The 27,208-nt window shown below is 43.6% G+C and overlaps 2 protein-coding genes across 3 annotated transcripts in view; both read right to left on the minus strand.

Annotated features, from left to right (window-relative positions):
* Window positions 1-5,749: 5,749 nt before the first annotated feature.
* Window positions 5,750-23,437, minus strand: ism2b (isthmin 2b). The gene is made up of 6 exons (XM_080790230.1): window positions 22,733-23,437; window positions 16,560-16,805; window positions 14,096-14,432; window positions 10,676-10,813; window positions 10,325-10,396; window positions 5,750-9,918 (listed from the first exon to the last, which is right to left on the minus strand). Exons 1-6 carry the CDS (start codon window positions 22,859-22,861, stop codon window positions 9,401-9,403), a joined length of 1,440 nt encoding a protein of 479 aa, XP_080646356.1. The 5' UTR covers window positions 22,862-23,437; the 3' UTR covers window positions 5,750-9,400.
* A 378-nt stretch (window positions 23,438-23,815) lies between these two features.
* Window positions 23,816-27,208, minus strand: part of sptlc2b (serine palmitoyltransferase, long chain base subunit 2b) — a 31,049-nt gene continuing 27,656 nt past the window's right edge. For both annotated transcript variants that reach the window (XM_080790317.1, XM_080790316.1), the window contains exon 12: window positions 23,816-27,069. In XM_080790317.1, coding sequence (XP_080646443.1) covers window positions 26,953-27,069 — 117 coding nt within the window. In that variant the 3' untranslated portion in view covers window positions 23,816-26,952. The remainder of the gene's footprint in view (window positions 27,070-27,208) is intronic.

Consider the following 27,208-nt stretch of genomic DNA (forward strand, 5'->3'; position numbering starts at 1 on the left):
GTGCTCTGTACCAGTTCTTCAAATTTCCAAAGTCACGGTATACCAAATTACCAATATTTAAAAACGGTCGTTTAGACTTAGAACCATCACTTCACGTGATGAGTTATTTATTATATCCCAAAGGTGATCCCTCGATCTGTACCAGTTCTTAAAATTGTACAGAACTTTTAGTCTACCCGTGTTTCAAAACTGCCGTTTTAGAACCGAAAATCACATGTGATAAGTTAATATCCCAAATGCCACAATGATGTGCTTTTGGACGTCGTTCGAATGTCAATTATAGCAGTCCTGCTGCAGGGTTCCACCTTTCAGCTGAGTCACAAAATGCATTATGTGATGATATTTTAGCCCTGCCTAGCTCTGGTCCATAGCCTTCTACTGCTTCGAGAAACAGTAGAAGGCTATGGACCAGAGCTAAGCCCTGCCTAAACTTCTGGGAACTCGGATTAATGAACCAGTGACTGTGACTCAATTCTGTGAGTGCTTCATACCTGCACATATTGCTTCCAATATAACCTTCAAGCTTGTCTGCATTCTTATCTTCAAGACACAGGACATATCATATTTTTGGTCCAAGGTCTTGGCTCTGTGTAAGCGCTGCAGGCTGCAGGCTGTTTGATGTTGTTATGGCTGGCTGTCTGCCTTCTCAGTTGTAGGCTACCCGGCTCTGCACTAGGGCTCCTCTCATGTCCAAAGGTATTGTTTTTGCTGGCTGCTCTTTTGATTAGGCCTACATTATCAACAGAGAAATGAACATGCAGGGCAAACAATAACAAACAAAAAAGATGTTATAATATCATTCCTTTGAGGAATTTCATATATTCAGACTTGTCTGAGGATATTGATGGCCAGGCTTTATTGTGCTCACTGTTCTTGTTGTTCTTGTTCGCTAATTATTTATACATTAAAAAAACAAACATATTATGCAGCAAAGAGGCTTTGGCTATTTTAAAGGAACACTGTTCCTTCATCAGCTGCCACTGTTGCTGATGAACCTAGAGATGTTGCCATTCTGCTGACGTCTGCCATGCCCATGCCATGCCCATGCCCACCTCCAGTAGGCCATGCCCATGCCCACCTCCTGTACCTGCAAAGAAAGAAAGAAAGCAGCCAAATAACAGGCGGACAGAGAGTTTCACCTCAAACTAGAGACAGAGACAGTGGCAGATAGACCGGCTGCATGGGAACCAGTTCGATCCTGGGCTCCCCATGAGTTAGTGACGAAGTGTCCTTGAGCAAGACTCAAGACTCCTAATTGCTCCTGATGTTCAGGTTGGTGCCTTGCATGGTTTCCTCTGCCATCGGTGTGTGTGTGTGTGTGTGTGTGTGTGTGTGTGTGTGTGTGTGTGTGTGTGTGTGTGTGTGTTGTGTGTCAGACAGACAGAGAGAGTGAGTGAGCAGAGTTTAAGTATGGGGGTTTGTCTCTTGTTATGTTTGTGTGTACCACTGTAACCTTGTTGCATGTGTGTTTTAGAGGTGCGTGTGCACCTGAGTGCGTGCACAGACAGAAGCACAATAACAGTGAGTGGCTTTTGACTGAACACATTGACCCATTGTGTGCCTGTGCGCTCACAGCCCTTATGTTCCACCCACCACATGTGATCCACAGTGGAGGATAGTCACAGTCAGCGGTGCAGCCAAGTAGTAGCCTACCCAAGTGAAGTAACAATACATACCACAAAATAAACATACTTGCGAGCTTGTAGATCAGCTATTTCTGAATAGCCAAAGTTCAAAATCGGCTTAAGTGGTTAATGCATGTTTTGTACTGATTAATAAAATAAATTGACTAATAAAAGGGCCAGCCGGCAGACCTCTGACTTCACTCTGACTTAGCCATATCCATATAAGGTGTTACCTAAGCAGCCACGCCCAAATATGGAGAGTGTTGTCTACTAACCTCAATGTGTCCTCATGGGCCATGGCATCAGCCGCAAATAAATCAGTCAGCTCCATATATGGGCACAAAAGGGGCATGCCCACGTGTGTGGTGAGTTGAGTGCAGTTGTCTAACCTTAATAATGACCTCAGGGATTTCCATTATGTGCAAAAAAAAGGGACACAGGTTGACAGACAGAAACAGATATGGGCACAAAAGGGACACAGACGGACGGGTACTCTGACAAAGCCTCCAACGCTATGACTCAGACATATTGGTCGGATTGGCAGTGTGACATGGGTAATCTAACACTAGTAGTAATCTAAATCTGCAAAGTAACTAAAGCTGTCAAATAATTGTAGTGTAGTAAAAAGTAAAAATGTTGCTATATGTATTGGAGTAGAATGGAGTAGTATAAAAAATGGAAATACTCCAGTAAAGAAAAGTACAGAAGAAACTGTTCTTAACAGTAGGCCCATTTGAGTCAATGTACTTACTTTCCAGCCCTGGTCACAGACAGTGTGTGGTATAGGGACACGGTCACGGTATAGGGAGTGGCTGAGAGCCATGATGCTGTTTTGACCGTCGACCAGCCACAGCACACCCAGAGGAAATCTCATGTTCCTGCCAGCCGAGCCTGCAAGAGTAAACAGATCTGTAACCACGAGAGATGGCACACAGCCCAGGCCACCAACACTACAACTAAAGGCAGGAACACATCACACCACACACAGAGAAACACACACACACACACACACACACACACGCGCGCGCGCGCGCGCACACGCAAACAATTCAGTGGAGCTTTATTGGCATGAGAAAACATACGTTTACATTGCCAAAGGAAGTGTCAAAATATAATAAAAACAGTTGAAAATGGGGAAATTATATACAGTTGGAGGGGGTACAGCATTTTGTAAACAGAGCTATGTTACATTACATCATTATACATGTTATACAGGGTATAAAGTACTTTGAAACAAATACCAGCTATCTTTTTTTAGTCACTTTGGGACAAATAGCAGCATTCTTTCGCAAGACAATTTAAATAGTATACAAGATGTGTTTAGGTAGCAGCTCTGTTTACATGTGCAGTAGGTCTAGTGGTTTTCTAATTTCTACTATTTGATACTGCTATAGTCTTTAGGGTGGTTGAATTCCATTGGCTAACCTTCTTTAGTCCCAACAGTTCACACACAGGTGTTTGCACTCATACACAAGCATATAGTCCTTCATACAAACATCTTAGCGCCTCACTAACCTGCTGTTACAATGCACAGCTGTCACTTCAGAACAAGGGTTTAGGATGCCATGTTCACTATTTATTTACCATATTATTCTTACCTAATAATGTATTTTAAATACAGTATAATGTCTTGTGGGTCACATTTTACATCTGTGTCTTTGGCTTGTATAAGCAATGATGATGATTCTGTGGCATGTTGTGGCATGCCCTGCCAGATGTATCCATCCAGTTTTCAAATCTATTTTCCAAACAACTCTTCAATTCAAGAATTCAGGTCAGCCCTGAAAGCTCTCCTGTCTATTTTATGTTCTTTCTTCTCTCCTGTTTCTCAGCCTCCCCTCTCACTCACTCTCCCCTCTCCTTTCTGTCGTGTGCAGGCCTTTGGGTGCAGGCTACACATCTGCGGTTATTTATCTGTTATGCTGCAGCAGCAATGTGGTCAACATGTGTCTGGCTGCCTTCCACCCAGCACTCATATGTAGTCCACTTCTGAATCGCTACAGAACTACAGAATGCTTTATCATTGTGGTCGTGCACATGGATGCCCACGTGTGTTCGTTAGACGGATGTTTCCGCTCAGCTTTAATTATGCATGCACAAACGATGAGTTAACTCTGTCCCACCTGCATCCCAATTCTGACCTAATGTTCGTAGAAATGGAAATGTATAGGTCTGGGTTTTTTCCCTTTCTCTCTATGGGGTCATTGAGAGCAGAATGGGCGTCATCATGACCTACAGGAATTAGAGTATTTAAGAGGGGTATTTGGATTACCTAAGCCTGTGGATTTGCATTACCCTGACCCTTGAACCTTTAATCTTGATGTTATTTAATCCTCTTGTAAGAGTATACCCTCAGACATCACTGCGATTATATGTGCAGAACAGCCTAGAAAAGCAGAGCAGCCAGAGACAGACAACAACACGGATGGTGGATGTAAACTAGATTGAATCACTGGGGACATACACGGCCTGACTGCCAGTCTTCACACCGTAACCCATGACGACCTGATGCCGATTCTATAAATGCCTCCTACATCAGTAGTTCTCACACTTTCAAGATTCAAAAAAATAAAATGAATGAATGAATACAAAGAGACTCCGAGCTAGCTCTGCATCTTCAAATGTTATAATTATTATTATGTTTTTTCACCTGGGACCGAGATGAGTGATCTTGCTGAGGGATCTATGCTCATCAAAGTTGTGTCGGTCATGTAACTCACCAGGAGTTGGCCCGGGACCCGTTTTTTTGGAATGATGACGCATGGTTTGAGAAAAGTTGGCGTAGTCTCCTGACATGTCTGATAGATATGGTTAATGGTGCTTTTGAACAGCAGACATAGACCCAATATGATGTTATGCCAAGAGCACTCCATCAGTAACACAGAACAAATGAGGGAAGCGCTTGATACTGTTGATTCATTTGCACATAGTTCATACATGCACATGTCATAACAAATGTGCCATGACACCTAATCGATTACTGCCTTTACAAAGGTCTTTTGATTAATATTATCAAGCAACTTATCACAAAGGTACAAAGCCATTTATGCCCTTTAGACTCTTACAATAAAGCCTTTCATTGTACAACAGTGTCATGGTTGTGGGCGAAGGCGTATAAAGTATGTTACATGCAGAAAACAGCTTTTGATGGTTTTACATTCTTGGTTTTCAATATGGTTGCTGGACAGAACACTTTTGCTGGGAATGTGAAATAACCCCCTGTCCTCTATCTGTCGTGCAGTCAGTGCACTCATGCTTGTAGATTCAGACCTTGCTGAGGGGGCCTGGAAGTATTGTTCATCCAGATCAGTGGACAAATAATACTAAGGTTCTCTATCTATGGTAGTAAGATCACCTGCTGATGTAGATTGTGGTTAATATGGGTATTAATAAATATTCTGCTGGTTGGGTTTGTGGGCTATGAGCTGACCACCCAAGTATCCCCGGTCAGAGAGAGTATGTGACACCAAGGTATATCCTTAACAAGGTCAGGTTTATTATCTCCTTAATCCATGGTTTCTACAAGCAAGATATAAGAAATGGAATACATATTAGCTATAGCATGACAATAAAGTAGATCAAATATAGTTCAGAATATGGCAACAGAATGGGTACGTATCAACAGGTAGACTGGGCATTTATACATATGTGAACAATCATAGTAGGCAAGGTGATCAACATAGCATAGAATACATTAATTCAATACAGAACATAAAGGCTTACTTTGGTCAAGTACGCATGGCTGGAGTAATGGGTAGACTCAGTGAGGTCTGCAGGTGCTGCATGTTGCCTGTGTGAAGGCTGGAGACTGAGTGAGGAGTGTGGGGTGAGTTGCTGGTTATATGTGGCACACCTAGACTGTGATTGGCTAATGAGTTGAGTGGTGTGATGGCAAACACATGTGTGATTGTGGATGCAGGGAATTGGGAGTGTCCACCAGAGGCTGCCAGTAAGACAGCATGCAGATAATTCACAACAGGTATCATGACTCTGGAGAGTCAAAACAAAGACTAGACATCCATCAGTTGAGCTCGTCTGTGGGGTGGACATGATGTGTGACATATGAATATAATAAATGCAGTATGAGCCACAAATAATGACACGGTAAAAATGAGCAAGGCAATGAATGCATAGTCTTTATATATTTCTTCATCATAATTGCAACATCATATTCACAGAGCACTGAAATACAACGTAAGAGTGAAATACAGACACTTGATTTTGCTGTTTTGATGTAATGTGAGGCCAGCGGTTTCCCTTTTGTCGTCGAGCGCCCGCATTTCTCAGTCCGAGTAGTGCACCATGTTGAGTAGAGTCATTTCAAAGCTTCAGCAAAACTTTAAAAAATAAACAAAGAACTGACAAATAAATACTGTACAAGACCATATTATATGTAATACTAGGTTCAGAAATCACAAAAAAAAGAACATGCTTTTTGTAACAGAACACTTGATAATACGCACTGGAACAATGCAGCATTCCTGGCAAGTTATCTTGTCCTTTCGCCACGACACTATATCATCAACAAATGGCAAACATGACATGAGTACATATTCAAATATATGTCTTCTGATATATACCTGTGTGTGTGTGTGGTGTGTGTGTGTGTGGTGTGTGTGTGTGTGTGTGTGTGTGTGTGTGTGTGTGTGTGTGTGTGTGTGTGTGTGTGTGTGTGTGTGTGTGTGTATATATATATATATATTATACTATACATACACACACACATACATACTGTATATACTGTATAGGCTATATATATGCAGTATATATACTGTATGTATACACACTATATACCTTAAATAAAGTGCCTTCTTTTAAGATTGGTGATTTCATAATGTATTATTAAGTGCGCATTTGCATACATACATCCCAAAATAGAAATTCCTGAAAGAGGTTTGGAGTAAAAAAACAAACAAACAAACAAACAGCACAAACAACATCCATTGATTACACAGTAGAATCTGGAGTGTTAATTTATCTCTGAAAGTGCAAAAAAAAAAATGTACCCATTGCAGAGTTAAATTAATACGTTGTGGAACAGACAGAGTGGGCTAATCCTGAAGTAGCGTAGTATTCAAAGGTGGCTGCCATTGAATGTAAGCCAATGTCTGGATGGAATAAAACCGTATTGTTTCATGTAGGGACAGTGTGCGTGAAACCACTGTTGATTTTGACAGCACATTTTGATTTTCGTTTTAGTCGTAGTCTCTTGATTTGAATAGTCAGTTTTAGTCGACCAAATCTACAGTTAATTTAGTCGTCTAAAATGTATTTTGGCGGGCCTTGATGCCGCCGTATAGTGACTGCGACGCGTTGTCAGCATGTAGATCAGCTATTTTCAGCATGCACCCAAGTGTAAAATGACTTACTGGATCTCTTATCCAATAGTCCCTTCCTAACATTTTAGTCTAGTTCTTATTTGTTGACGAAATTGTCGATATATTTAGTCTTAGTTTCAGTCATCACAGCTTAGTTTTCAATTAGAGAGAATAAAGAAATTGGACATTTTCACCTATGATGACATTCCAATAGGGACGCCATTTTGATGTACATTCAATATCAGCCATTTCTTTTTTGGACCACCTATAGCAATAATTTCCAAACTCTGGGACACAGGGACCAGTCCTAGTGGTTTTCCATCTTACCATGTTGCATTCACCTGGTATAACACGTCTAAATAGTCCCGAATTACTAGCAGTGGTGGAACGTAACCAAGTACATTTACTTAAGTACTGTACTTGAGTACAATTGTAGTATTTCCAATTTCCAATACTTTTACTTCTACTCCACTACACATCAAGAGGCACATTATTGTACTTTTACTACACTACATGTATTTGAAAACTTTAGTTACTAGTTACTTTGTAGATTTTGAATATTTACAAAACATATATTAACCACTTCAGCCCCTATATACATTTCGGCCATTTGAAAATAGCAGATCTACAAGCTTACAATCCATCGCCGCATTGTGACTTTGTAGATCTGCTATTTTCAAAAGATCTTTATACATTTGAAAACTTGAAATGAGACATTCTGAATAATTTTGACGACAATACTTTTGTACTTTTACTCAAGTACATTTTGTATTCCGGACAAGTGTATTTCTCTATTACAGCATTGATACTTTTACTTAAGTAAAACGTTTGAGTACTTTTCCCACCACTGCTAATTAGGCACCTATAATGCCAGGTGTGAATGCAAACTTCCTGGTAGGTTAGGTAAGAATCAGCTCTATACTAAAGGTCCCTGGGAACAGGACGATTATGAACTTCTGAAAGAAATGACCTGTCAAGAACGTTAATGTGAACTGGAATGGTGGATTCTATCCATTAGCTCCATGCCTATAATGCTCATATAGACTTCAAGCTCAGTCTTGACAACAGCAACTCCTTTTTTCTTAACCAAAACAACAACGGATATATAATAATTGTATCAAGAGTTGAGTTGCTTGTCAAAACCGCACAAAAGCATTATTCCGTTAATTCAGTGACTGCTGTATGGTGTTCATTGTTCATCTCAATCTGCTTTACACGTTCCACACCCTTCTGTCAATCACTAGCCAAATACACACACACACTTAGTACAAGGGTCCAATATGGCACACCCCTGTCGGAGGTAAGTGGACAGGTCTTTATCATCATGGTCAGTCAGTCCCCCTGAGAACGTTGTAGAGAAACATCCATGAAACACAATAATGCTCAGTTTAGGACCATTTTGGCCTATAATTTTACACTGCAGATACTATAAGTATAGGCCAGATGGAAGCAGGTACCAATAATCTGATTCATATCTCTTGGCAGTACAGAAATCTGATAGTAGTCTTATGCTTAATTTATACGCACTCGTACAACAATGTGAATTTCTGACAAAAACAGATCTTCAAGCTACCGCCGTTCCACATCCTCGACACATTAGCTTGAAGATCCTTTTTAACATGACCCAAAGGAATGGAGTCCCCATACTGTACATTAACTGAAATACATTAATGTGCCTGCATGCGAGACCAAATGGGAACTTTTCAATTATCCATTTCTGTAAACACAGTCAAATCTAGAGTGTTCACTTAACTCAGTTGTTTCTACAATCCCAGAGATAAACTAACACTGTAGTTTACTGTGGTAGTATCCTCCCTATAAAATGTAGGCGTGTATTTTCAAAGCATCACCCTTAGTATCTTTCAAACCTGAAGTATGTTCATTTATTATTAGCAGCATAGTTAAGATTCTTAATTAGTTGGACTCTGCCCATTCTTTCTTATCTCTATCAGTATAACTAGCCACTTAATCATGTGTTTCCTAATCTGTATGGAAGCAGGATCAAGATGATTTTCACATGTTGCGATAATTAACCCACTAAACTCCAGATCACCAATGACAAAGCCAGCAGATAGACATCACGCGTACACGTACACACGGGAGTGTACAGAATAAAAAAAATAGACAGCTCTATGTCATGCTGGGTGTATAACAGCTTGGAAAGCATTGGGAGAATACTGCATTAGTTTCCATTCATGTAATTCAGTTCAGTTTGTTCAGTCTGATGTCAGGATGCTGTGCCGAATCCTAACTTGAGACAACCACACATCTCCTCCATGACCTCTGACTCAGAGGCTCTGTCTGAGACACCGACGTGCTGTCCACGAACGGATGCAAGATGTAGACATGATATGACGTTTCTTTTTCTTTCCCGAAGGTAGGCACTACCTTCTCAAGTTAGGATTGGGCCACTGTCTGTCTCGCTGGGTTGAAGTGGTACGTTTTGGCTGCGGTCCCTCAGTACTCCCTGGCTTCTTCCAGCTCGTTCATGAACACGTCTTCGTGGGGGTTCTCCGGGCACGTCAGCCCGTTGTTGGGTGGCCTCACTGCGTGGAAGCGGCTCCAGTCCCCCTTGCACAGGATCCAGGGAAGCACGTCCACTTTGAAATGCAGCTCGGGTGAGAACTCGTTGCTGATGAGGTTGGGCGTGCCCGCGCCCTTCCCCCGCGTGATCAGCCTCCCGCGGTCGTCGTAGCAGCAGTGCTGTGCCGCCAGCGTGGACGAGTCGCTGGAGAGCGCCGACCTCAGGCAGCTGCGAGCCGACGGCTTGTAGATGTCCAGCCGCGCCTTGGGGCCGCTGTCATCGCGCCACCGGAAGGTCCGGTCGTGGGTCTCGTCGAAAACGCTGACCACGGTGTAGGCCGCCTCAGAGGGGTAGGAGCAGGGACAGCCGGGGAGCTCAGATACCACCTGGTGGAGGTACCTCTGGAGGAACTCACTCTTACAGTTCAGCCATTTCTCACAGCTGTCCACATCTGGAGGGGTAGCATGGCAGACGAAGTGGCGTTAGAGGTGTCTATCATGCTAGAAAATACTATATAGTTTCCTCTTGGGATAATACGTCTATAGAGAGATGCCTAGAGTTCTGTGTGTGTGTATAGTGGCGTCATAGAGACATGTGCTAGCAATCAAGTTAGCTCAGAAGTAGCTTAAGAAATATTATGGTATTTCTACCACCGGAATAAGTTCAACCTGACTTTAATTCTTAGAGTTTTATACATAGAATAATTATACTCTTAAGGTCGTTGCAGACTGGACGCGGTTTTCTGAAAAACGGCAGAAGAATTACCGAGCACTTAACCCAAAAGTCTGCATATACAGTAGTTTGGGTGCACACATCACTGGGTAAGGAATAGTAAGGTATTGGCTTTTGGCACTGACCTGTGCCAAATGGTTCTGTGCCGTTCTCCTTCTCGAAGGGGAAAGGTTCCACCACCACCACAGTGTTGCCATCTACAGAGAAGAGAGACACATATTTAACACACATAACAGGTACATGCTTACTCATTTGTCCTGTATGAGTTGCATTAATGAAGATGGCTAGAGAAAAAGTCAATAGAGATCTAGATGAAGATCTACAGTACAGGGACCCAGATCTATGGACGTACAGGTATGGAAATCTATGTACCTGCAGGTATGGAGATATGGACCTATGGAGAATTATGATCCTATCTCCATAGTACATCTATGGAGCAGGGCCGGAGTCCAGGCAAAGTGTGAATGGTATCTCACCTGGACACGGTTCCAGGTCACATTTGGAGGCCTCTGTCAGAGTGCAGGAGTAGCCGCAGGACTTTGTCCTCTTCCTCTCGCCGTGTCCACAGGTGACCGAGCAGGGAGACCAGGTGGTCCACTCATCTGTCTCCTTATCTGTGGGAGAAGAGGCAGGTCATGAGGACGGCCCGTCCCTCAAACTAAGCCCACAGTCCTACACTGTAAAACCCTGGTAATGACTAAAGATTGTTATAAAGAAAAAGAGAAAAACAGAAAGAGCTTGGAAATCTAATCTAATTAAGAAAACTAATTGTGAAATTCCTTTCTCGCTAGCTGCACTGCAGCGTCCTGGCAGCATCGCCCATATGTCCCACTTAGAAACACACACACGCACACACGCGCATTAAGCATCAACATCGCTGTACTTGTCTACCATCACTTTACACTACAGTCACTAATAAAGCAGAAATAGCCCCCAAGGGCTAGGATAGAAAAAGGCAAGGGGCACAGTGATATGTTTGCGGTCGTGGGCATTTGATTCTCGTTCACCACATGCGTTTAACGAGCTACTAAGGAAGAGGAAAATAACAGGCTGATTTGTGTGTGTGTGTGTGTGTGTGTGTGTGTGTGTGTGTGTGTGTGTGTGTGTGTGTGTGTGTGTGTGTGTGTGTGTGTGTGTGTGTGTGTGTGTGTGTGTGCGTGCGTGCGTGCATGCGTATGTGCATGCGTGTGGGGAAAAAAACTAAGTGAAACAACTTATTTCTGCTGAAGGATCATTTGCAGACACTGGTAGTGGGTTTGAGTATATTCTTGAAACTCCCTAATCCAGAATAAGCATTCATCTCTAGTCTGCCCAAGCCGATATAGCAGCCAATTTTCTCCTGCTATAACCATTCTCATGCAAAGCCATGGTGTTTTGAAGCAAGATTCTGTCAAATTAGAGAGAGGGGGGAGGTGGGAGGGGGGACTGTGCGAGGGTGAGTTGATCCACCCACGCCACCACGTTTCCTCATGGTGTTAATGATACTGAAAACAAGTTATTCTCGATTAAAGGCGAGGTGGGTGCAGAAATACCAGCTTGGGTGTAGCGAGGGCTCATTTCAGCCTATGTGGGCGCTGCCAGCTCGCCATTCGACCACACGGGAACAGCGTCCCAGGAGAGCCGTAATTACAGGAAAGGCCCATGCGGGGCATCGTTGATTTATGCTCACCGAATCTTTAGATCTGACCACTTAAGAGGCATTGTTGCCCTTTTGCCGGCTAGTCCACACATCCACTTCACTTATACAGTCGAGCTTTATGCGAGTCTGTTCTAATATAGTTCACATGGATTTAGGAAAGTCTTGAAATACAGTAGCATGGTTTTCACACGACACAGCTGTGTGCTATTAGTCCAACATGCAAAAAGGGATCAGCGAAATCAAAGGGCAGGCTGAATGTGTGTAATTTACAGGTGAGTCACTAAAAAAACAGCCTCTTAGATGAATAGGCCTACTCCTCTGAAAGACTACAGCTTCTCCATAGGTTTTGAGCCATGCACAACGCCCAGAACACTCTGTCTCTCTCAATGCAATCACTCAATCTCTCTCTCTCCTCCTCGCTCTCTGTGGGGTTTCCATCAACCAGTTTGTATGTGTATTTGCGCATAAAACACGTTGAATGGAAGCATTCCATTCATTTATCCTCTCATTCCTCTCTTTTCCTATTCTCTTTGTCTGTCACTGCCACCCAATAAGGTCTATCCATTCACTTGCCATACAGCCCCCAGAGGAACTCAGAGGAGAAACGTAAATAAATAAATGCTAAAGCCATCAATTATGCCAGGCCCTGGCTCAAAGGGCCGAGCCGCGGAGGGCAGCGAGGGCTGCCGGGGTCTGGGTTTGGGGGGGAGGGCGGGTTGGCGGGGCACGGGTGTTGGGCTAGGGGGGTTGCCTGGGATAGATAAAAGGCCAGTCGAATGGGCCCTGTCATTCTATGTTCCCAATCTGCCCTCTAATTGTCCACAAGCAGTGGGCTGTTTTGTCCCAGAGAACAGAGCCGGCCTCTCGCTGCCATTAGCGAGCGCAACGGGCCCATCTTCAAAAGGCAGGCCTCCGCGACCACTGTCTACTTCAAAGTGCCTGAAGCTCACAATGCGCTGACGGTCGAGTGCTCGCATTGCCCCTCTGGCCTGGCATGGGCAGACTCACTCAGGACAGCCCCTATGCTACCGAGCCACTCTGTTGTCCTGTCTGTCTGTCTGTGTCTGTCTGTCTGTCTGTCTGTCTGTCTGTCTGTCTGTCTCTCTTACCCTCAAACATTCCTGTCCCTTCCTTCATACAATTCATCAATGACCTAACTTCACACCGAGATTTTCCATTTAAAACCTTTCTTCTGTATCACGATCAATGAAAAACATTTAATTCTTCTAAAAGTGGCCAGATGCAGTTAATTTGCTGTATTGTGTTACCAGTCCAGGCCTGAGGAAGCTAAATCTACCAAATTGAACAATCCAGTGTAGCGATAGTTCAGCTAAGCACGGAAGGCAGGAGGTGAACATTGCTAGCTCACTCTCCCCCGACCCCCCATTCATTCACAAACAAGTTCATTCATACATACTCCCACAAGTCAGCCTGTCTCTCCACGTTCAACCTCACTTCCTTCTCATTCGCTACAAGCAAACTCACACACACCCTCATTCCCACAGTGCAAATCAGGCGGCCCTTTTAAGCGGTCCACTATTCACTGTTAATTCTACATGCTTAGCTGACACAGCTAGTTGTACAGCTGTCAGCGTTCAAATTCACTTCACCTCCCTAGCCGCCTCCATTGGGGGGGTTTGCACCATCGCACATAATGGAATGAGCCAAATTCGGAGTGTACTGTAGACTACCGTCCTGACGTCACTTGCTTATCCCCTGGTTTGCGGAAGTAATTTCTCTATGGAGAATAAACTGTCTCTGTGATATTGTCGGTGAGATGGATCTGTATTTTTCACACAGTCAGTCACTCATATTTGAAACAACGAAAATTTAACAAATTCAGCGGTAGACCGGTGGCAACATTAGTGCTTTTTCACCATCACTTGATTCTACATATCCAAACCACCGGGAACATTAGTTTATTTTTGGAACACAGTTCTTATTTGATGCAATTTGAAAAAAAGTCTATGGGAATTCAGAATGGGGTTTAAATGCACACTGGGTATGATGTGAAATATCATCAGACTTTGGCAGACTTCCATTTCGTGACCTTTTAAAAATATGTTTTAGCCCATTACAAGCCTGTGTGCAGCCTAGGGTCCTCAGGCTGGAACCAGCTGGTTGTTCCTGAGTCAGGGTTTTGGTTCAGTTTTAGTTCATTTCATTTCATTTGAGATTTGTTTTGGTAAAACACGGTGTTTTGTGTTTTACTATTGTTATCATTATGAATCAGTGAATCACACTTGGCAAAGCTTACCATAATAACTCTGCACTGGGTCCCATCCCTCGTTCCAGTGACTGTCCCAGTCTCCTCCCACGCCGCTGGGGAGTGGATCCTCACTGCCATAGTCCAGAGAGTAGTCTTCCTCCTCCTCCTCTTCCTCTCCAGCGTCCTCCGAGCCTGACCGCCCTGTGCTGTCTTCACTGGAGTCCACATCGGTGTAGCCCCAGAATAGGGGCCAGAAGAGCTTCTTCCCTGCCGGCCAATCCACCGTGGCTGACGGGGATGAGGGAGAGGAGGGTAGCCATTCTTTCTCCTTGGCCAGCTCCATCTCCACCTCCATCTGTGGGTTGTCCACCACCTCGATGGTTACCTGTGTGGGGAGAGAGGAATCCCACTGAATAATGTGAATTGTGCCTTGTCATTGGTCTTACTTGCTTATTTACAAGTTACTTACAGTATTTACTTACTTACTTACTTACTTACTTACTTACTTACTGAAGAGACAAAGTATCCAGGCACAAAGGCACCAAAACAAGGTGTAAAACAGTGACATTTGATGGTTCACAGAATGGCTGTGAGACAATAAGGCTGTGTTTTCAACCAAATCCCTCCCTAGTACATACTACTGTACCTTTTTGTTTGCCGGGTTGGTTTGACCTAATGTTATGTGGAATGTTGGATGTTATTTAAGTTCTTCTTAACCACACCATAGCTAGATAATGTCATAACAGTCTGCGAACATTCCGCACCAATAACACATGGGCCTGTGTATCAACTATGTTAGCCTAAGATATTTGGTGTTGAGGGGAATAAAAGACCCCTGGGGGATTGCAGTCAAGGAGTATAGGGTTTAAGTGTGTAAGCCATGGAAGTACAGGCATGTGACATAATTGGATTATAGTGATGAAAACGAACTAAAACTACATTGCTTTATGTTCAATTTATAGGCCCTACTGTTCCGCAATAAATTAAAAGGTTACAATGACGTTGATTCATTTCATTTTTTGAGGGCCCTCCTATATACAGGGGTTTTTAGTTAAATGGGCTTTTTTTAAACGCCATTGACAATGAAGGGAAAATTTACGTCATCTCGTCCCTAACACAAACATTAAATGCCATTCACCGTTTGTTTTACATCACCATTACATCACCTAGTGCGTGCTCTCAGTTTGCATACTTTCTTGGTTTACCATGGGCGATAAGCTGTATGTGTCCATATGATCATCTATATGTCTGGAAATGCAATGAGCAAAGAAATCCAAGCTCATTTCAAATCAACCGTCTTATCTAAATGTTGGCCTGTGATATGAAGCCTTGTTGACGCTAACCAAACAGGACATACTGTATGAGCAATAAGCAATCAGACAATCAAAATGATGCCCCGTTCCTTTGCCTTATGCATCTAACCCGCAGAGAACATGAGAATTTGTTCTGCTCTCGTTAGCTCAGTATGACTCAGTATGACTGCTAGATGCTACAGGCGAGGCAAGGGGCCCTGCTTTAATTGATGTAAAGAACAGGCAGCAAGAAGTCAAGAGAGGGAACATCCTGCCTGCATATATACTGGGTTATGGATTAAGTACTGCTATTATGTGGACAAAACCGAGAAAGTATCTGTGTCATTTTATACTTTAGCTTTTCAATAATAGTCGACATACAAGCTTATAGCGTGTCAGTTTGTGGCGCGCTATGAGCTTGTAGATATGCTATTTTTGAAAAATCGTGAAAGTGTGTGTAATTTTCGTTATATATATATACATTTTTAAAGCAAACATATTTAACTAAAATCTTTGCTTCTGGGATCCCTGGAACAAGATATTTTTCGATGGGGGTCCGCGGCCAAATACAAATACCTTTGGGGATCCAATTGACATGAAACAGTTCGAGAACCATGATATGGCAAGTTGGCAACATACTGTAAGTTTTTTCAGAAAACTGTTTAGAAGACATTTGTAGAATCGGCCTCAGGTCTTATTAAAGGATAAAGAGGCCAATTTGGTGCACATGTTGCAGAAGAATCAGTCAGATTGGGACAGCGAGCAGCAGGGCAGGCAGCTGTATAGCCATATGATGTAGACATAGCCATTATTATGTCCACTTAACCACATCCTGACTGCAGTGACCAGAAAGCGGACGAAGGATAACTACCCTGTGAGAAGTTAAACAGAAAGACAATTTAGAACAGTGGTTCCCGAACTCTTTCGTGTCAAGGACCCCCGAATGGACACTTATTAACCCGCGGACCCCCTTTTGAACAGAGATGCCAGAGACCCCCATAAGAGAACATTTCTACGGCTCTAGCAGTACTCAACCATTTTAATTTCAAGGACCCCCAGTTTGACATGAATTAGGCTACGGATCCCCATTGAATGGCATTTCTATCTCCATATATATATATATATATATATATATATATGAATCGTTTCATTTGATAGATATTCCACTGTTACGTTCTTAGCATGATAGCATGCATAAAATAGAAGGAAATCCCACTGACCTGTATGTTGGGATTCTGTGAGCCCAGGTCAGCGTTGGCCAGGTCAGGGAAGTTTTTCAGGTCCAGGATGAACGGCTTGGTCTCCTCTTCTGGCTCCGGCTGAGGAAGGACCCCCACGGAGCGATGCTGAGGGTGGGACCACCTCCTCTGGTGGTGGTCCGCCGGCAGGCTCTGCACCTGGTTCTGTTCCTCCAGAGTCTCTGGGTCGTATTGGACCCCACTGCTCTGAGACGGCTGGCCATGGGCCTGATTGAAAAAGGAAATATTAAAATATTAAAGAAGATACACATTTTCCGCGTTTCAGCAAGCCGCTCCGTGTCCGGAAGAGTAGAGAAATGACAGAGTTACCGACGTGTGGGGGTCCCTCTACTGTACTGTCACTGTACTGTACTGGCACACCCAAATTCAAGCATACAGTTAATACGTGCATGTGTGTTTGTGTGTGTGTGTTAGGTTGCGTGGCGAAGAATGCTGTTTTCGTGCCTCATACCCAGACACCCAGCCACCCACACACATAGCTCCGTATAGGGGAGTGGTTGCACCACTCAAAAAGACAAAACACTTTGTTGTTCATAAGGTATAATTGGCCCTTGATGGACACCTCGAGGACACTGTTTAAGTTCTCATTTTCCAGGAAGCACCCCTTGAAAAATATTGACCGTCAGCATTCTAAAAAGCCACTGAAGCAACTAACCAATCGACCAACCAGGCCCTGCATTCTAGTTTTCTATTTTTTTCCCTCCCACATTGGCCATGGCATCCCAGCCCTGGACAAAGAGGGTCCTGTGCCAGAAAGAATCTCTTTTAGCTTTAATGAGAGGGCCTGGGAGGCGTGGGACCCCGTGGCTGGCCTGGGCGAGTCTCCATCCTCTGTGTCGCCCATGTCGCCGTGTACAGTACACCTCCATGGCGGCTCTCTTTCAGGTCCTCAGAAGGAGGTCCATTCCTTTCTGCTCTGGTCCTGGACCAGTGGAAAGTGCAGTTAACCAAATTAATGAGAGACGTTGCTGAGATAAATGTGGACATCGCAATGGTAACAGGGAGGCTATAAGGTCAAACATAATATACACTGTATAGTATGTCTATATTATCTGGGAAATATGGGCCCCCCCAAGGGGCATGACCTGCCAATGAATCAGAGGACAACCCTAGCCCTAAAGCTTATTTATACTTTGTCGTACAATATTCATTTTTCAACTGAGGAAAGTGCCTCAGTTTGTCATTTTCGTTTTTGTTGAGCGACACCTAGTTGAACGACCCCCATTCCACAACCCCCTAATAAGCTCTTGAATGTCATTCACCAGGTACTACTATATCCTTACATAATATACTGTAACCAAACTGCCCCTTAACTTGATCAAATGGGGTCCATCCATGGCCTAATGAACCTTGGGGTTCTTTAAATAAATAAAAAAGGTTGAGGCACACTAGCTTAGCATAAAACAGTGGAGATTGGAGGTGCCGGGACGGGGCAGGAGACAAAATGTTTGAGGAGCTGTAGCTGGAGCCCCCTAGAACAGGACGTACTCTTCACAGGCTGACAGCAACTTTCCCATAAAAAAGTCATTCAGCTGGTCAACTCCAGCCATGTGAAAACGTAGTGGCTATTTACAGGACTGGCCTGTCAAACATAATGAGATGGAAGACAAGGCAGCCCCCTCCACAGGAATCTGCAATTTGGCTACTAGCAAATAGCAAACTAGCAAATATTCTAACCACATTGGCCCTGGTGTCCCTATTTATCATTCTATAGGCGAAGGTTTTCCAAATTCCTCAACATTTTTCAAAAGTAACAGATAGTTCGGCTATTTTCAAATAGGCTAATTATGAACTTGAATTTTCAATTTGGAGAAATCGCAAGTGTGGTTGCACCGACGCGAGGCGTGGTTTGCGGCCTTGGGGCCCCAATTAATTTGTTCTGGTGTGCAGTTAATTAGTCTGTCATAATAAAAGTCACACTTGTGTGAAGTCAGCAGGGGTGCATATCTTTGGTCCGACGTACTAAGAGTCCGGCACGCAATAGTCCGACACCCTATACCCCAAACCCTAATCTAACCCTAGCCGTAACCGCACGTGGAAGCCACGGGTGAGTCTTAACCGGCCACGCATGTCGGACTGTACGTCGGACCAACGTATGCGCCTCAGTGAGCAGCACCTTTTTATCATGATGATCAAGTTTACTTAGATGCTACATGACGTCACGGGGGGTACATACTGTACACACAAAGCCACGCATTGGAGCGCCGCTCAAAATAATAACTAGAAAACACTGATCCTGAAGGAACAGTGTGGGCTTGAGTAGCTCACTAAGTACAGTATGATGATGATGTATTGAGTTTGACCCACATGACATCACAGGGCGGAATAATAAATAACAAACTTTTCAGGGTTACCCTAAATAAAGTCAGACAATTAATTACTATAGTCTGGTTTCCCTTCTTAGGGAAACCACACTAAAAAAGCCGTAGGCTTAATTGGTTAAGGATTGCAAGTTTGACCTGTTGCCAAATATTTACCATCACAATTCTAATTCTTCACATGCTATGGCAAATTGCCCAAAATGATGATTCAGAAAAATAATAGAATCAGTAATTATTATCAGATGGAAGACTATGGTTTTTGAAGAGTGAAAGGGATAGGATTAGCCTGGCTGCATTGGCACCTTGAGCTTATAGGAGTAAAAGTATGTAGCCATGGGAACCAATGGTTCCATAGCCATGTGGGTAGGGTAGGAGCCTATCTCTTGTTTCTCTAGTGTGAGATGGCTTATACGCCCATACACACCCATACACCCAGTACATACACCCATAGCCTACACACCCATACACCCAGTACATACACCCACCATCCATGACACTTGAAGTACTCACCAGGACATGACGCTAGTATCATGTCTCGGGAACGTACCTCAATCTAACACTTGGTGTTGACTGAGTGCCAAGCAGGGAGGCATTTGGTTCCCTTTTCTCTAGTGTTTGGTATGACCCGGCAGGGGGATTGAACCCCGACCTCCCAATTTCATGGCGGACACTCTAACCACACTATAGGCCACTGAGTATACTTGTGTTTGGGAAGACAAACTCAGTTTGCTGTATGCATGTGTGATCACCTCAGTTCTGACCAGCAGTAATGATCTGATCTCTCTCTCTTTCCCGCACGCACGCACGCGTAGCAGAATGGCTCAGAGCCTCTGCCTGATGGCCTCAAAAGTCTAAAATCTCCCCCAGTCCATATAGGGATATCCCTTTGGTCTAGTGGTTAAGATGTTGGACGCGGGAGACCCGAGTTTGAATCCCGGGCGTTACGCACGCACGCACACTACTATATGGACCCATCTTTACAGACACAGATACAACACACACCGGAGTGAGGGGAGGCCAAATACTTTCACACCCTCCTCATCCTGTCCTGTTACACATCTGGATCCTGTATATCACTCTCCTCCTTTCTTCCTCTCCCTCATCCCTGCATCTCCTCCTCCTCCTCCTCTCCTCCACACAGCAGAGCAGAGGGGCTTCCCCGGATCAAAGGCCTGCAGGGCTGATGGCATGTGGTGGGTCTTTAAACTGACTGTATGGATGCAGCGGGAGACTTGAGGCCTGGCCTGGAAACTGACCTTGTGATTTCACACAAACAAACCCACTTCCACCCAACCCAAAGTGGGTTGGGTGGAACAACCCACATAACATAGCCTTGCATCTTCCTATTTACGATTTACGGATTGATGTTTGGACGAAATATCTAAGAGTGATATCCAATCATTTGTTTTGCAAAACTTGGTCTCCTGATGGCGCTATGCCGATGTGAGAGATTATGGGCAGAGGTTTAAGGAGGTTAGGTTAAGTTAAGGCACAGTTTATGCCAATCAGTCCAACGGTGCCCGGAGATTAGCTGCTCACAGACGGCCGGAAACACACACTGCCCTCACTTTTATCCATATACCAATCAAATCATCGCCATGGGGTGATCAGCCAATCATCAGCAAATGTTTGTGTTCACACAAACCCATATAGGGGCTAGCGTAGTAGCGCCCCTCAAAGAATAAATAATAATAATAATAATAACAAACGTATATAGCTCATTATCTAAACACTCAAGGATAAGGAAACAGAAACGTATAAACTCCTCATTTGGCTGGGGACCCCCCTGCAAACCTCTCAGGGACACCTAGGGGTCCCCTGACCACATTTTGAGAACCACTATATAGCCTATACTAGGAATAATTTGGTGGTGGTGCTGCTGCTGCCAGTGACGGTCGCTGCTTACGATGACACACATTCAGGACAGGCAGGAGAGGAGGTCGAGGCACAGGAGTGGGGGTGTGTGGAGGTGGGGGTGATGGTGGGAGGTGCGCAGCGTGGATAGGGGGGGGGGGGGAGCCGCTGGGAAGGCGCGGTGGTGTGGCAGGCCTGATTTATGTGACCACGGATATCAAAGGCCTCTGCACTTGGCCGTTTCCAAACCATTACAGAAGAACAATAAACTATGGGCCCCCTTTGATCGCCGCTTTTGGAAATTGGAAAAAAAGGAAAAACAAATGCCTGCGCTCGGTGGAATTGGGGTGATGGGTGTTGGGGGGGCTGGGGTATGGGGGGGGGGGGGGGGGGGGGGGGGGCTGGGATATTGACAGAGGAAACATAGGTTTCAATATTTGGGGACAAAAAAAAGGCACACTCACACTTGGACACAAAACTCCTCCTCCACTCCAAGACATGAGAGTGAAAAAAGAAAGAAAAAAAAGAAAACAGGAAATTCCACATTAACACAGAATAAGGCCAATGTAAACAATCAGAAGGATGACCCTTGACCCCCTGCTCTCAGCCCCCCCCCCCCGCCCCAGTGTGAGAGCTGCCTGGGGTTTGCCTTACTATGGTTACATAAGTCTCTCGTTACTGCGCGCCACTTTTGCTGTACTGGCCGGCAACTGCCATCCTCTCCTCTACCCCCGGCTCTCATCTTCTACTCCATCCATCCATCCACCCCTTTGGAACAGTCATCCCATCCACCAGGAGGTCACAGGAAAGGGTGCACAGTCATCAGTGACACCCTTTTATCAGTTTTTCTCACCCTCCATATTCTTCTCTCCCTCTCTCGTTCTAGTTCTCCATCCCCTCTTTTCCACATCTAACATCAATCAGACATGACATCTTACACCAATAAGACAAGCTCTAGGATAGAGAGGCAATTGCTAACAGGAGGCCACGCAGGAGAGGAAAAAAAAGGTTCAAAGGCAAACAGCTCAGACCCGAAGAGCACGTACGAGCCCGCGCTTCACAATCACATGCGCGCGCGCGCACACACACACACACACACACACACACACACACACACACACACACTTCTTGCATATCCATATATGTCCATGCATGTATATGCAAACTAGAAACTACAGTACCCATATTGGCCTGAATATAAGACTATAGCATAGGTTTTTTTCCCCAATGGAAATATCCTAAAAAACGGGGTCGTATTATAATCAGGAACTAGACAATTTGACATCAAATGTTCTTTTTCCACAAATGAGTCGGTATGGGGGGTCGTCTTATAATCAGAGTCGTCTTATATTCAGACTTTTTATTTATTTGCAACCCAATGGCCAGCGCTGTCAAACCCTCTTCATTCAATACCTTACTATACAAGGAGAGGAGAACAATGCTGTAGTGTAGTAGGCTATAGCCTATACATGCTTTCCGGAATAAATTCCACTGTAATTTAATTTGAGCTATTCATTGACTAATATAAAACTAAACTGTATGTGGCCTATGTGGTTCAACGCTGATTCTATGGTGTAAAAACAAGTAAAACAACGGCTGTTAAATATTTTTTTAAATGGCAAAGCAATGCATGCATAGCTTTGCCATTTAAAGCTTATGCATAGCAAATATGGGTAAATTATTATCACAGCCTATAGCTATAGCCTACAGGCTGTTGAAAACATGACTGGGCAATGAATGGGAATTATGCACGTAGCCCAGCTGTCGCCAATAAACTTGTCAACCTGCATGCATCATTTTAACTTAATTAATATTGTAGCCTATCGGGTGCAGGTGTTATCACAGAGCATCACAGTTAGGGACATTTAAGGAACTTAATTGTTACTTAATATCAACGCAGTGGAACTTTAATTCTTTGCACGTATGACACACATAAAATCCATTAGGAAAACAACTTACCTCTAAAGAAACGCCATTACGGAGCTTGTGGCCAACATTCTTGTGCCTGGTGGGAAAACCCGTCACAAAACTAACTACAAGTATTAGCCAAAACATCAGCATCTGAAATCTCCCTGTGACTTGATGCATCTTCTCCACTGATAGAAAAACAAATCCCTTTAGGAAGATTCGTAAATGCTCCTATACTCTGCGCCTCCAACTGCTTTTTTCTCCGTTTAATTATTTTGATTTACAATAATCGAAAGTCTCCAGACAGTGCTTTCATCGATTTTGTCTTTGACGTTGTCTTCGGGACAGAGTTGTCAGCTTCAGTTCGAATTCAGTGTCGCACTTTATGAAGCTGCGCTCCAGTGTCCAGCCGTACGTCTCCAACACAACACGCTACCCTGTCTGACTCTGTCCGTATGGTGGGTCGAGGTCAAGATGCCCCATAAAGCCAGCCTGCAAACGGCTTTAAGTAGCAGCAAAAACAAATACCCACGCAAAGATATCCCCGTCCGCACCGGCGCTTCACGCTTATTTATTCGACTACTTTACACAATGTGAGTCGTTTCTCGTCGTGGGTGGGTGGGTGGATTTTTCCAATGCTCTGACATCTGGAGCGAATAGTATACCGTGTCGTTTTTATCTCCGACGTTCATGTAATCCATTAGTTAGTTCAACGGCACAGGTTCTGTAAAGCGTATTTGTGCGCGCACGCGTGTGTGTGACTGTGTGTGTGTGGCCAACATCCAGGGTTTGGGTCAACTTTTACGCACGCTTTCAGATGTTGGTCCCCCCCGTTGCATGAAGGAGGGGGAGTGCCCAATTGCCCACAGCACTGGGGGGTGGGGGGTTCTTGTTTCCTGAAAGGGGGGTAGGGGTGTACAGGAATGTCAGGTTAATATGGAGCAGGATTCAGCGAAGTGTATGGAGGCGCAATGAGGGAAAGTCATATACATTTTTCATACAACTTGTTATCGATAAATGTGTCCACTGTCCAGGACCATGGGTTATTATAACATTTAGCCTCGTTAGTGCAGAGTTGCTGTGCAGTGAGTTATGTGGTGTGCAACATGCAAATAAACAGACCCATTCCAAAAAAACTTGATAAAAAGAAAGATTTAATCTTTGCAGCAGTTTCCAACAGCATGGTCAACATACATCATGGTTTACAACCCCCTTTTAAGTGGTTTATCTTCCACCAAAATACACTGAACTCACCAAGGGCAAAAAAAACAACTGATAAGGAAGTTTCCATGGTCATAACAGTCAGCTCACAGGTCCGTTTGTGGTACATTTAACAATGTCACTTCAACAAAGGGAGTCCAACATCTGAGTTGTCTCCATTTTGCAGTGAATACGTACGTTTCAAACTCAGAAACCCCCCCTGAGAGCAACTGTCATGTTCCTCTGAGTGATCACATTGTCTTGAAAAAACAAACAGACAAACAAAAAACATTTGACATACGGTAGGGTCTCCCAGATAGCTTGAAAAGAAACTTTGACATGAGGCAAAAAGTTTCAATATCATCAGAAAACAGAATTCAGAATAATCAATAACCATTTTTTGGGACTGACCATCACTAGAAGGCAATGCAATGAACACAATGAATGTAGTGTAAAAAGTGACCCTTAAATGTTGTCATACTGTTAAAAGGCTAAACGCACTTAAATCAATAAAAGCATCTGGGTGTTGCATTTAGTCATCTTATATATTTATACAGGTATGGTCCCAGTGCCACACACACAACCAGCTTTGCAACTGGTCAACGCAGATGTGGCCACATAAACAAAATATTTTTTCACATGAACAAGTGATCAATAACATAAACATACGTGCATGAACAGGATGTTTAACCCTTACATGTACATAGTACATACATACCATATGTAGAGGAACCGCTCTATATTGGTACGGGTACACAAAGAAACATAATAGCATATTAGCATTAACTGAAACACAAACAGTGGAAAGCATGTCAATGTGGAATGCCTTTAGTTAAGATGTTCACAGGAACGTGGGATTTAAAACAAAAACAGTTTGGACATTTTAAGCATGTCCAAACAAAGCTTTGCAAAGTTCAGTGACTACGTCATCTGTGCATTTACAATGCCTGTCAGTAGTTCTAGCACTGAAGTTGACCACTTGAACCCCGGCATCCCTAGTGCAGGGCTAACATTTGACAAAAAAAAACAACACCTCTACAAGCTTGTAGATCCGTTATTTCTATTCCGTATTGCGCAAACAGCAGTGGGTCTATTATAGAGCCCTTGGGAATCTGGATGACTGAGTACTGTAAAGGGTTTAAGTATTAACAGACCAAACAGGTGGTTTGGCATGTTCATCCCATTGACATACTTGCGGCTATTGCGGCTGACCGTTTCCCCAAGAATGCCATAAATATTTTTTAATGTCAAGGATTCCATTCACTTAATTAGGTTATGACATTCAACTTGTAGAGACTTGACACATGCTGGAGATCCATTGACATTTGTGTTGCAGATTCTTTTTTGGGGTGGGCAAAAGTACATTATTGTTGAGTTTAAAAGGTAAATTGTTGATTGAAAACTCTATAGCTGAAATTAAGGTGGGTTCAGCACCTTAACGTTTGAATAAAATTCAATTCATTATTCTTCATTATTGATGAACCTAAAAGTGGTATAATTCATTTGGACTACAGTAATGTCAAGTATACTGTGAGTTAGTCAATGGTCAAAACATTGCAACAACAGTATGGTCCTTGAACCACCGGACTATGGCCCCCTCTATTTTCCCTCTATACTAAATATCTTCGCAGGAAAATAGCTGATCTACAATCTGCTCCAAATGCCTATTACGACATGCCCAGAACAGGGACGCGAGGATCAAGTGGTTGAGATGTGTAGTAGTCAGATAAAACAAGTTACACTGGGACACATTTGAAGCTGCCTTTCCGATAAAAACATAAATCACAAAAAAAAAAAAACAGACAGCTGAAAGTACAAAAACAAACAAAAGCTATTTAAATAAATAAAGCTTTCTGTACATCAGATAAGCACGGATGCATCGTTATCATCATACATACAGATGGGTGGTTGCAGCGCGTCATGTTGGTTTAACGATTGGCATCAACGCTGGTTCAACAACAAAGCACTTATGTGAGAGTGAGACACAGATTTTAAAAAAGAAAGCAAAATCAATCACATTTAGCTCATTAGCAAATAGAAATGTTAAAGACATCAGGCTCAAGTTTTGTTGAGTGCAGGTGTAAACAGTAAATAAGGCTGAAAAATATCTCTAGAAAATAAGTTGTAAAAACTACTCCTTGCTCTCCGACTGGGTTCTTTCCCTGGTTTAAGTTTCGGTTTTCATCTTGAACAGGTACTTTACATTTTTTTTAAGACAACAGTATAAAATATATCTATACACATATAGTATATAATTCCTATATATAATTTATATATTCATCCTTTGGTTATGGAAAGAACCCAATAATCTATGCTGTTCAAGTAAGACTGATTATGGAAAAGAAAAGCGATCAGATAAATACATATGGAGAGCACATGGTTATGTTGCCTCCTATGAAATAACGTATCTTTGAGGTTTGGGAAGATACCCCGAGGCAGTATTCCACAAACGTTGGGATAAATAATATTTACATACATGTACTATGTTTACTGTTGTGTGCATCAATGACGACCAATATAAAACGCATTTTGCATTTATATTTTCTTCCCCAGCTGCATGAGCAGTTAAGACCCATTATCAAGACTTCCCGTCTACTGTTCCGCCATACCGTTTGTTTGAATTACAAAGAAACTCCGCATTGTTGTTGCCATTATTATTTCACAAATAATACAATAAGAATTCAATGTGTGCTGTGCACACGTAAGATGTGACGTTAGGTCTGACACAAATCTGCAGTCACAATAAGTTAGGGGAAAGAATGAACAGCTCCTAACACAAAATGACCGCGATGACCGCTTTGGCTTCTCGGGATACAGTTGGATAGGTTTCAGAATGCCATCGCTCGCGCGCACAAGCGCACCCACACACACACACACACGGGTAACAAAATGTTAGCGTCTGAGGTTTACAAAGCCGGGTTGGACCCACTGAATACTTAGGTTCCGGTGAGCCACCCGCTGAGGGGGAGGGGGGGGTGGAGAGCCAGGTGGTACAGGATATGGACAGAGTGAATTTGGGCGATGAGGATGTTGGGGGGACAAAGACGAGGGTTGGGAGGTACAGAGCTGGCCTAATCCAGAAGCAGGCTTTCCTCGGACATCCACCCCGAGGAGGACAGGGGCTGGTCATGGCGTCTGGAATACTTGAGCTGCAGCACCTCTCCCACCTCGCTGATGGCCTCCAATGCCTGCAGACGGAACAGGATGGACATTACTGACCCTGAACCGGAACCTAGACGGCCTTCAAATTGGTCCCATTATGGAAATTAAAGGGCGTAGAAGATGAATCTTTTCACATTGACCCACTGAGGAGAGCGAGACAAATAT

The sequence above is a fragment of the Protomyctophum bolini genome (genome assembly GCF_963924005.1).
Source record: "Protomyctophum bolini genome assembly, chromosome: 19".
Taxonomy (NCBI): domain Eukaryota; kingdom Metazoa; phylum Chordata; class Actinopteri; order Myctophiformes; family Myctophidae; genus Protomyctophum; species Protomyctophum bolini.

Excerpts from the sequence above, each read along its gene's own strand:
- ism2b (XM_080790230.1), bottom strand. The coding sequence starts at position 22,861 with ATGCATCAAGTCACAGGGAGATTTCAGATGCTGATGTTTTGGCTAATA. Across the intron at positions 10,814-14,095 it reads CCCAGTGCAGAGTTATTATG|ATAAGGAGACAGATGAGTGG; the intron begins GTAAGCTTTGCC and ends CTTCTCCCACAG. Across the intron at positions 9,919-10,324 it reads CACAGAACCATTTGGCACAG|ATGTGGACAGCTGTGAGAAA; the intron begins GTCAGTGCCAAA and ends CTACCCCTCCAG.